This window comes from Microtus pennsylvanicus, chromosome 3 (assembly GCF_037038515.1).
Source record: "Microtus pennsylvanicus isolate mMicPen1 chromosome 3, mMicPen1.hap1, whole genome shotgun sequence".
Classification (NCBI taxonomy): Eukaryota; Metazoa; Chordata; class Mammalia; order Rodentia; family Cricetidae; genus Microtus; species Microtus pennsylvanicus.
Window position 1 is genome coordinate 33,676,428 of NC_134581.1, and position 12,114 is coordinate 33,688,541.

Consider the following 12,114-nt stretch of genomic DNA (forward strand, 5'->3'; position numbering starts at 1 on the left):
GTCTTATCTTCGGTCCTGTTGACTGTTTATTGTTCAAATACCTTCATTTGGTGGAAGACAGTTTCAAACAACTGTGAAATCACTGTATGGACGGCAGAAAAAGCTTTTTTTGCATTTCCATACATGTAAAAAAATGTCTGGCTGGAGAGATGGCTAAGAGGTCTTAAGTTCAATTCCCAGCAACCACATGGCGGCTCACAACCATCCATAATGAGATCTGGTGCCTCTTATGGCATACAGGCATATATGCAGGCAGAGTTCTAGATACATAATAGAAGAATAAATCTTAAAAAAAAATGCCACTACAGGTCTCTTACTGCCTTGGTTTCGGTAGCATTCTTATCAGTGGATCAATAACTTGAATCAAGATGAATGGCACCATCATTGTCAGATATAGGTTGGATGTTTGCTTCTGTGCCTAGGGAGTTGTAATTAGCTGTCCTACCTATTAGTAGGTGGGCCAGGAGAGGCGCAGTATCTACCAAAGTAAGGGTGGGAATGCCTCATAGGACAATAGAAGGTTGAATTTCTGTTTTTAGAATTAATGTAGTTTTCTGTGTCATTACTCAGTGATGGACAGCCTAAGTACAGAGTTGTGCCCTGCTTACCCTCTGCTTCTTGTTTGCACCCCAGCAGTAACATCCTTTGTGCCTGGTACTGCTGGGGTACAAGATTTGTCATGGGGATGGGAGGGTGGGGGTTGGTTCTGCCTCAATTTGGTATGCCAGACCTTGTTGACTCCCCAAAGAAGCCTTACGCCCTCTGAGGAGTGGACAGGGAATGGGAATGAGGGGAAATGGGGGACAGGAGAAAGGGAGGAACAGGGGGAGGGGGAACTGGAGTTGGTATGTAAAATGGAAAGTAAACTTTTTTTAATAAAAAAAGATAAATTGACTAGTGGTCTTTTGCAAATTTTGTGGGCTCATGGTAATTTTATAGTTAATAATATTTCATGTAATACCATTTGCCTGTGTGATGTGTGCCATAGTGTGTACATGAATGTCAGGAGACAGCCTTCAGGAGTCAGTTTTCTTCTACCATAGATTTTGGAGACTGAACTTGGTTAGTTAGGCTTACTCATGCTCAGCAAAGGTGAAGGCAACCTGAGTGTGTATCCTCGTTAGCTTTGTTAACTTGATAACAGCCTACAGTCATCTGATACATGAACCTCAGCTGAGGAATTATGTAGGTTAGATTGGCCTATGGGCATGTGGGTTGTGGGTTGACTTGAATATTGAGGAGGACCCAGCCCACTGTGGGCAGTGCTATTCCCTGGGCTGTACAAGAAAGCAAATGAAACGTGACTCTGAGAGGGAGCAGCAAGCAGTGTCCCTCTGGTTTCTGCTCCAGTTTCTGCCCTGACTTTCCTCGATGATGGGCATGTAAAGCCAAATAAACCTTCTCTTCCCTGAGTTGCTTTCAGTCAGAGTGCTATCACAGAAACAGAAAAGAAACTATAGAACAAGATGGAAGATGAGAACAAACTCCATAAAGTTGTCTCTGACCTCCATCTTCACTGTGGTATTCTCCTGTTCTACACACACACACAATAGTTAATAATTTTAAAAAGTGAGTTTGGAAGCTGAGTGTGGTGGCAGTGCCTGCCTTTAATTTCAGCACTCAGGAGATGGAGGCAGTCGGAGCTCTGTGAGTTTGAGACCAACCTGGTCTACAAAGTGGATTCCAGAATAGCCAGGAAAGTTACACAGAGAAACCTTGTCTTGGAAACCCAAGGTGGGGGAGAGGGGAATTGAGTTTGGGAATTTTTGCTTTGTGTGTTTGTGTGTGTGTTGGGAGGATGTTTTGAGTCAAAATCTCATTTTGTAACTGGTTGGTCTGGAACTTGCTATGTAGACCAGTCTACCCTCAAACTCTTTTTTTATTATGAATTTTTAAATTTATTTTACATACCAACCACAGTTTCCCCTCTCTCCCCTCTTATCGTTCTCTCCTCCCCACTCTCTTTCTACCACCCCATCCACCCCTCAGAAAGGGTAAGGCCTCCCATGGGAGTCAACAAAGCATGTGCTCTCAAACGTACAGAAGAGATCTGCCTGTCTTTGTTTCTCCAGTGTTGGGATTAAAGGTATGGCTCACCACACCCAGCTGTGGTTTGCTTTTCCAACTACAATTCAGACTATATTCCTGACTTTTTGTATTACCGTATTACAGAAGCTCTGGAGTGCAGGTCTCACTTTCTAGCACTGGTGCTGATCTTCCTGACCAGGACAGAGACAGACTTGAGCAGAATCAGCTGCTTCTGTTACCTAGGCTGTCACTCCAGGGAGCACTGGTGACTGATGAGGTCACCTTACTACCTTGCTTGTTGTGACCTGCAGTCATGCCTGGAATCTCAGATTTGTATGACCTCATCTCTAGTATTTTATGCAGAGGTTGGTAGATTTTCACTGAGGAGTGAAGCAAGGCTAGATGAAGAAAAGTTGAGAGACTTTCCTCTCCTGCTTAAAAATTTTATACATTTTTCTTACATGAAGTGACAGAGGAGGACTTCCAGATGACAAAGTGTTTTTTACCAAAAGAAGCAATCCTGGTGAAAAATTGTCTTTGCTATATTGTGTTGGGGGTTTGAGAAAAGTAGACCAAAGACAGAGGAGTATATCTGCAGTTTTATTGTTTGGAGTTTATAATAAGTAGTTCAAGTCGTTTCTCAACACTGTGGCACAAAACATCTATATGTATATATATATACACACATATTCAGAAAAATTACAAAATATTACTTAAAAATTATGCTGTAATAAGATTTTTCTTCATTTACTGGCCAAACATAAACATATACCTCAAATGCACCTTTATTTTTTACGTACTTTTTGACATTTCTGTTTATAACTAGTCTGTACATTCACAGAGCTGAAGGCAATGTTTTACTGCAACAGACTTCATAAAAGGACTGAAATTTTAAAATGTTTTGTGTCAAAAGTACTTATTTGTAAACACTAGGAAACGTTTCCTGTCCAAACATCTAGCTGTTGTTTCGTGGTTAAGCGAAGGCTCCCGTTTCTTGATTACTGATGCATTGCCGGCCATACTCACTTGGTCACAGGACCATCTTAGTCAGGTGTTCTGTGGGCATAGATTATTTCATCAGTCTGGGTATCTCTTCGGCATCCCTTAGGGCTCACTGTTGGTACTCTTGTATCTGGACTTGAGCGTGCCTTATAGTGGTTGCTTGGGGTTTGGGTCTCAGTGACTTCAAATGTTTGTACCACTTCTTAAGATCACTGTTGCCTTCCAGAATGCTGTAGTTTTCCACGGTGTACTTGGTATGACTGGAATGAGAGCTGTATTGGCATCTTGGGCAAGATGGGTCCAGGTTTAAAATTACAGTTTGTCAGTGTTTCTGAAACACATCCAAAGGCGCATCCTCTCTTATGTAGCGCAGCAGTCCTGCCCATGTCCTCCCCTCCCTTTCTCTCCTCCCTTGACTGACTGCCTTGTACAGTCCCTGAACTAACCTGTACTTGCTTTATACAGTGACTTGTCAAAGGCACATTGGTGTTGTGAGACAGGATCCTGTCCAGTGTCCAGTCTTTCAAAATTTGTAGACAATAGGAACCTGAAAGAAAGGATAGTGTGGCGGGCAGAAATAAACCAGAGATTTGTCATCTGGGGCCATTGCCAGGAAGAGAGGAGTCTTGATGTAGGAGAGAGTATTGACTTTGAGGTCAAAAGACCTAGGTACAGGTTTTAGATGCTTCATTTGGGGGATTCATAGCCTTGAATGCACCAACCTTTTCTGCTTACATATCAAAGGAAACAACATTTGCTTATCTACAAAAATCTCCATGTACATTATAATGTTTTCTGTTTGTGAGAGCCTTGCCGCCTAACTGACTGGCCTGAAACTCTGTGTAGGTCAGGCTGGCCTGGAACTTGGCAGCCATCCTCTTCTCCCTTTCAAGTGCTGTGACTACAGGCATGGGCCACCACAGCTGGCAATGACAAAGTTCTATGTAAACATCAGTTGTTTGATGGATTATAAATAAATAGAAAGTGGAGAATTATTTTTGTGGTTCAAAGATAACAAATGCGTTATGTGGATATGTAAATTACATCTAGTTGTTTTCTTCCCCCACTCCCCAAAAGGACCCAGTTGCTTCACTTTGACTTTCTATCTGCTCACTGAGTTGCTGGCCTTGACAAATGATGCCATAGTTATTGTCTCTTCCTAGCAAAGTGCTGAGGATCAGCTAGGAGCCTTGAGGATGGTAAGAGCCAGATTTGCATATCACTGGAAGAAAAATGTAGTTTGATATCAAGGACAAGGAGCTTTCCGTTACTGGTACAAAACAAGGATCGCTGCGCAAAACGAAAGAAGTACTAAAGGAAAGCTTCCCTGGTAAAGGCTTCCTGCAGAGAACTTGATCCGCCCTTCAACTGCCGGGTAAACTACTTTCATTTTTGAGATATATTCAGAAACCACGCTGATATCTTGGTCACCTGGGGAAAAAAAGCACATACATTATTTTAACTCTAGAAAAATGACCTGTTAGCAGCAAGAAGAAGAATAAAGTCTCTGAAGCCCTTGAAATTGAAAAGAGAAGACACCTTTTCATTTCAGGATAAAGCACCTCAGAAGACTTTGGTCTTCTGGTAATTCTAAGTGCAAAGAATCTGACTGCTCTTTCGTGTTACACACGAGAACTTCAGCACCGGGTAATTGGAGGAGTGCAGTTGTCTCAGCTCCAAGGTTTCTAAGAGGTTGTTGGCATCACCGCTACAATCGGCTCTAGACCCAGAGGCAATGGGGACCTGGGCCAAGAGTTATCTGAGAAATAAAAGTGGCTTTCTCCTGTTGTCTGCTTGACACCATCTCCACATACTTGATGATGGGACACTGGAGATTTCTTTCCCAGAAGAGGATAGAGAAGTAAGACTTGCTTAGACAAACCCATGACAACTCCCCAAAATCTTACTATAATTTCAATTCTCCATGTGGATGTATTCATTGAAGCTATTTAATACCTGGCAATGTTAACACACGGTAGTTTACTGTAAAGGCAAAAAATACTGGGCCGTTGTGATGGCACATGACTTTAATCGCATCCCTTGGGCAGGAGGATCTGTGAGTACCAGGTCAGCCTGGTCTGCATAGCAAGCTCCAGGCCAGCCATGACTACATGCCATGTATGTCTCTATGTCTCTATGAGCCTTCCCTTGGGTCAGATAGATGTGAACGTGTGTGCTGGGGAAGGGAGCACAGAACACTCCTCAGTGTTGTACTGTTGTTAGCAACCTCCAAAGCAGGAGGGAGCAACAACAAAGCTAGAAGGTCCCTTTTCTTGCCCCCTCTGCCCAGTTCTGTTGTGCTAAACAGAGGAGAGGAAGAGGTGCTCATGCTTACCAGAGTCATGTTTTAATAATTCATCTTTTATCATCTGGAATCCATCTCCACCATTGACCAGGTAGCTCGGGAGGATCACTTTATACACTTTATCCATTTTCAGAGGCTCATAACTGGGCACTCGACACATGGTGCAAAGAACATCTAATTGTACCACTCTGTCCCAGGGTTTTCGGGTAAGATCATACACCACGTGGATTCCTAGAAGAGAAATGAGTCCATTTTTTCTTCCTGAATCCAAGGAGACTTTTTGCCTATGAAAGGGATTTTGACCAAGATCTAGACTTAGGATATTAGGCTTGTGCTACTGTAGTTCCTATGTGAGTGAAATTTAATTGGTAATGTTGGCAGTGGTGTAGCTACCCTTAGTTACTTTCATCCTCGAGGCCTCCAGTAGATGGGAGAGCCACCAAAGGAGAACTGACCTCAGAAAGGCAAGGGTGATTTTGCTGGGAGAAACCCCAGCATTTTTCCTCTTTATAATCCTGAATTCACTGGTCCAGACATGACTCACTGGGTTTGGAAAGTGAGGTGTGCATCATTGGGAAATGCAACGGAGCATCTGTAACAGCTTTGAAGACCGAATGTCGTAATTCTGATTTGGAGATTTTTCACAAATACTCATTCTTAGCACTTTGCTAGAGCATCAAAACGGCATAGGTCCTTGGCTCTGCCCTGGAAAAATGCTCTGTGTCAGGGCTACCCCACAGACAGCAGGCCAGGGTCTCCTGCCAGACAACAGCACTCATCAAGCAGTTCCAGGAATAAAATGAAAATGAAGCTGGGTGTGGGCGTACATTCTTGGAACTCCCAGCCTGTGGAGGGCCCGAAACAGGAGTGTCACTACCACACATTTGAAGTCAGGAAGTCAGGCTGAGCTAAGTAGTTTGAGTCTATCTTAAAGAACATATTGAGACTCTGTCAAAAATAAAAAATAAACAAAACAAACAAAAAAGGCAGCCAACATGAAGCCAGGCACAGTGGGACATAACTGTAATCCCACCATTACCGGAGGATCAGGATTTAAAGACCAACTTTGGCTATATACTTTATAATTTTGGTTGTGAGCCCAGCCTTTATCGGCTGAGCCATCCCTCCAGGCCTGGCTATATACTCTAAAGTCATTCTGTGCTACATAAGATCCTGTCTCAACATGAACAAAGCAAGATGAATAAAAGTGAGAAAATAAGGCCAGAAAATTATTTTAGAGTAAAATAATATTACTACTTTAAAAATTAACTCTGAATTGTGGAATTGGTTACTAAGAAAAGCATTTTATTTATTTATTTATTATGTATACAACATTCTGCCTCCATATATGCCCACACGCCAGAAGAGGGCACCAGATCTCATTACAGATGGTTGTGAGCCACCAATGCTGGGAATTGATCTCAGGACCCTGGAAGAGCAGCCAGTGCTCTTAACTACTGAGCCATCTCTCCAGCCCCAGAAAAGCATTTCAGAATCCTTTAGGAGCTGGGACATAGATAGCAGTGCATTTTCCCAGCATGCATGAGGCCTCAGGTTCAATTCCCAACAGCACAAAATAAAATAAACTAGAAAATGTTTGCCTTGCATGTGTTTAATCTCCAGCACTCCCCACACCCACCATCAATGAAGAAAGAAGCCTTTAGCAGTATGAGGAACATTCATTTCCATTCTTCCCTGCAGTCAAAGAGAAAGCAGGTCTGGGGTTGGTGACATGCCTCTCCCTGCCCCGCCCCAACCCCCCGCAAGCAGGATTAGAGTAGACTGTGTCTTTGCTCTACCTTAGTTCCTTTGAACCCTAATATGGTCCCGGACAGCTAACAATGGAGAGCTTTGTTTTTGCTTAAGAATGTTTCCTGCACCCTACGAGTAAGAGTCCAACAGAAAGACCTCATGCCAGCTGATCTGACGAGTGTTCAGGAGGTCAGCTCCCATGGGTGCCTTTCCAAAGTCCAGATCATGGTTGGCAAAAACTACTCATTGCCAAGGGCTTGAACCCTTGGCCTTCACCTCGCCTCAATGGCTCCAGGAGTCCATAGTCATCGAAAGATGGGTTTGGCTGTGAGAAAACCCTAGTAAGCCCAGTCACAAAGGTAGGGAGCTGAACCAACCAGGAAAGCCCACGTCACCGGACATCATGTTCCGCAGGATGTGCCACTTACCGCCCACTTGCAGGAACTCCCCAGTGGACTGGCCGTAGCGATGCACGCTGTGTTCAAAAGCCTTCTTCAGGGTGGAACCTTTTATTTGGACCAGGTCAAATGTCCCTCCAAAGGGCAGCACAGCAGCCAGGTTCTCCCAGGTGATTGTGCCTTAGGCAGTTATAGGTGCATCAGGAAAGAAAAAGAGCTTAAGAACCTGTTTCCCCAGAGATCACCTCCCTTGAGTTGAGCAAATAAAGGGAGGGGGTGTCACAGCCACTGTGTTTAACTTTGGGAGGGAGCGCACTGGAAGGTTCTGCTCTGTTGTCCACCATTGGGCAAGGCGGTTGAGTTTGCAAAGGACCAAGTCCATTGTTCTCAGCCTTGGATCTCCTGGCTTGGGCTGGATCTTCTTCAGTAGCTGGTTAAACATTGTTCAGTTCTACACAGGCAGTGTGTTCTAGCCACCTGCCCTATTGTCGGAAATGAGCCTGGGGCCTTCTAGTGATGGGGTTTGACAGTACGTCCGTGAGGACTGCAACAGAGCCTTAAGCATTGTCTAGTGGATTTAATGTATGATAGGACCTTGGGTATCTGTGAATATGGGAAGTGTGTCTTTGAGATGGCTTTTCCAGCATAGAAGGTTAATGAGTTGGTCTTTCTGTTTCCAAATGTAAAAAAAATGTTCAATACTTTTAATGAAACAGCAACAGTTATTAGATTTAGACCAGCCTTAGGTTTAGCATTTATGTGAAGACGTTTGAGAAAGCATGTGTGTCCTTTTGCCGAAGCACTGGGCTTGAATGGCAGCTAACACAAAAAGGACCGGCGGAACGAAGGGATAACATGGACAGCTAAGGAAACTGGACCTAGATGCATACCATTGTTCTTCTCTTCAATGGGGGACCGGATGCCACCTCCATTTAAAATGCACATGGACACATGGTTCCAGAACATTTCATCCGGGTGTCTGAGGTTGTTGTTAATCTGCAATATTAGTGGAAATTCAGTTACTTTGGGTCTTCTTTCTTGGTATCAGTTCCAGGAATCCGGTTATCTCTACAGAGAACAAAGTATTCATCCCTCTCTCCCATTTCCCCAGAAGTTTCCCAACTGTAAGTAAAACAAATTGTATACATTATTAACCAAAAACAATTATTAGTCTATCTTCTATTAGTCTCCAATTAGTCGGAAGCAAAAGTATATTATGACCAGTCCTGTGTCACACTTTCAGGACAGGGGGATCTTTACTTACTCTTCAAACCTATCCCCCAGGCTAGAGGGCCTAGCCGCTGTCAACTGCTCCAGGATGGACTGGTCTGTGGAGCTGCTCTTCCAGGGCAGCAGGACCTTCCAGCCTGCCCATCACCTACCTTATGCCATACAGTTCCCCCATATTGGCAATCTTGGAGGCACAGGAATGGCCTCCTGAAGCTGGGGAAAATCAGGTTCATTTTTACTTTACTTTTACAAAACACACATTCAGTTAAGCAGGTAAATGCATGCTTTTGTCTATTTGTTTTGAGGCAGGGTCTATTTATGTAGTTCTTGCTATTCTAGGACTTGCTATATAAACCAGGCTAGCCTCAAACTTGGAGAAATCCGCCTGCTTCTGCCTCCCAAATGTTGGGATTAAAAGCATACACCACCATATATGGCCTTAAACCAGTTATTTTTAAAATGAATTTTTTTATATTTTAAGTGTATAAGTGTTTTACCTGCATGCATGTTATGTGTACCACATGTGTGCCTTTGGAGGTCAGAAGAGGACAGCAGATGCCCTGGGACTGAGGTTACAGATGGTTGTGAGCAACTGTGTGGGTGCTTGGAATTGAACCCAGGTCCAAGTAATGTCAAGCTCTGAACCAACTCTCCTGCCTCAAAATGTGTGCTTTCTAATTTTTAAAACAAGCACAAAAGTAAAGTTAGATTTACCCCCCAGCCTCTTTGACAGAAAGGTTAAGTGCTGGTAGCACCCTGGGGTGTTTCTTTGAAGATGTTTCTCTAGATGTTTCTGTCTGTTTGTTTTCCATACTGATTTCATGGTGCTCAGTAACCAGCCTGAACCTCTCGTGGAGGGCGTTCGTGCTGTCACTCACTCGGCCAGAGTTGTGGGGTGTGGTTGTGTCACAGAAAGTGACATCAGCAGGATACTGACACCAGCACACACACACCGTGGGTGAGACCATGGGAACAACAGTCCAACATAGAGACCTTTGCTCAGCACAGCCCCACAAAGCCATGTTGGCCAATTGGCTCCAGAAAAAAAATGCTCTTCATGAATGACCTTGCTCTAGCTTGAGACTTATTATAATTATGTATGTCATTCTGTGCTTGGGAAAGACATGCAAGTTATACGAGGCCCATGTTCTTTAGAGCCAAGAAGACAAATCAGGGAAAACTGTCCTGCCAAGTCAGGTCCAAGCAGATGTGCTTGATCTACTATGTAACATCGGGCAGCAGCAGAGGGGTGGGTGGGTTCCTGTCATGATCTGTAAGATCATCTTACAGAAAGAAACACTCCAAATTTAGACATCTATGAAAGGCATGCTTTTAAAGGTTTTAGTTCTTGTAAAGCAATAATGAGATGGTCTCCTAATCTCTCTGAGCCTCCTCACCAAAGTAATCAGTATGAAACCAATGATTCTTCAAACTTCCGTCTGGGTACTAAGTGTATCAGAATCCTTAATTCTGCCGCCATCACTTTGTCCCTTGTTGCCTCGACTCTCCATCTTCCTTTCTTCCCTCCCTAGATGCAGGTGCTCTGCCCCTGCCGACAGCTCACCATAGCATCACAGATCAGGTTGCCCATGTTGCATTCTTTGAACCGGCATGTCTGAGTGGAGCCATCCAGGTAGACGATTGTTCGCCCTAGTTCCTGGGTAGAATAATTATCTAACTTTACCCTCCATTGGTTAATGTCAGCTTTGATGACTGGATCTAAAAGGACAGAAAGGAAGGACCATCAGAAATGTGCAAACGAAAGGAAAGCCCTGTCATTAAAGCAGATCTTCTAGTGGGTAAATTCTAGAGAAATCAAGCATTGTCAGGCTTCCCTGCTGAGAGTATGCATTAGTACATTTGTACATTTTGATTTGGACTATGAAATTCCTTAGGGAATTTCATTTTCTGACACTAATATCTGGATATTTCTTACCTCAAGGATGCCTTTGAGCATCTCAGCATCCACTCAACATCTGTACTGTTGGCCCACCTAGGATGACACCATGGTGGTGTCATGGGTTGAAATGTTGGGCAAGTACAGAGGATCTGCTGAGGGTATGGTTCCTAGCTTGCTTTCTTGCTAGCTGCTTATGTTGTGACGGACCACAGACTCTGCTGGGTACAGTGGAACCTCCTTGCCCATCCTTGTGAGCTGATGATAGCAAACATAAAAGGGCTGGTAGAATCACAACATCATGCTCACAAAGACCATGTATGTGAAAATGGATGGCAAAATGATGCTTTTATTCTGAGTCTCAAAGCCAGACATGCTGCTGTACAATATAACCCCAGCCAAGGCTATATATGGAGAAGCTCTTCTCAGAACAACAACAACAAGAGGTATTTCCTTGTCTCATGAATGAAGAAGAAGCTGAGGCCCACACCGCACTATCACTGCCTCTTGTTAGGGAGCTACTCTGTCCTATTTGAACTGCTTTTTTTCGCTCTCCTACTCCTCTCTAGACAGGAGCTGACAGTGACTTTTGCCTCCTCAGATAAAGCTTTTGAAAAGCAGAGAGAGCAGTGGTACACAGAGCAGACTCGGAAAAGCAAGTGAGGATTTGGACGTTGGGAATTTGAAATTTCCTTATGAATAAAGAGAGTAAAACACAATGGAGAATCTAAACTCTTCACAAATATTACAGGCATTTCCTGAAACAAAGCAAGAGGAAGAAGGGGATTGAAGATCTAGCCACATAACTTGCCGTTTGGTAGACTCTCCCCAGATCTCACCTTCAGGGATGCTGCTGTTCAGAAGAATGGGGTTTCCATGTGAACTGACGACATTTCCTTTGTTATCAAACTCCACCTTCAGATAGCCTAGGTATTTGCCAAAAGCATAGGCCTGGACCACGGGAACCTTCCGGCCATCATCGGAGGTGACTATGAATGGGTAATTCCCAGCAGGAGTTTCTTTGGAAGGTGGAGTTCCTGAAATAAAAGAGGCAAAGTTGATCAGGTCAGCCTTCGCACATGGCAGGCCACTTGCTGGATGACAGCGACTTTTAACTTGATGACTCGCTATCTGCTGTTCCGCATGGTTGGTCTTTCAGAGCCCTGTGGGACATTTGTCACTAGTTCCAAATGCCCTTTTTGGCATACAAATCCTGCTCAGTGGGCATTTACTACGCTGTTTCTAAGTCTGGGGTATTGTGCCTGGTGATCTGATGTGGGTCATACAAAAATAGAATACTGCTAAGATTATCCCTCTATCGTGCAGACTCCATCTCTGTTCCTCCTGGCTGGATGAATTAATCAAACCATTCGGACAGTTTTCGGAAGAACCTGTGAGCCACTTGCTTGCCTGAGGGTCAGAGTGGCCACAGGGGAGGCACGATGCCCAGCGTCTCTTCACTTGCCATGTTGAATGTATTCTTAAGCGTTTATTTGTGTGGG

At 44.0% G+C, this 12,114-nt stretch overlaps 1 protein-coding gene across 3 annotated transcripts in view; it reads right to left on the reverse strand.

Annotated features, from left to right (window-relative positions):
- Nucleotides 1–2,615: 2,615 nt before the first annotated feature.
- Nucleotides 2,616–12,114, reverse strand: part of Nt5e (5'-nucleotidase ecto) — a 58,708-nt gene continuing 49,209 nt past the window's right edge. For 2 of the 3 annotated variants that reach the window (XM_075965046.1, XM_075965047.1), the window contains exons 4-9: nt 11,452–11,649; nt 10,280–10,434; nt 8,376–8,481; nt 7,516–7,665; nt 5,366–5,566; nt 2,616–4,461 (exon numbers count right to left, since the gene is read on the reverse strand). In XM_075965046.1, the coding sequence (XP_075821161.1) occupies nt 4,298–4,461; nt 5,366–5,566; nt 7,516–7,665; nt 8,376–8,481; nt 10,280–10,434; nt 11,452–11,649 (974 nt within the window). In that variant the 3' untranslated portion in view covers nt 2,616–4,297. The remainder of the gene's footprint in view (nt 4,462–5,365; nt 5,567–7,515; nt 7,666–8,375; nt 8,482–10,279; nt 10,435–11,451; nt 11,650–12,114) is intronic. The other variant, XR_012909973.1, reaches the window with a different exon arrangement.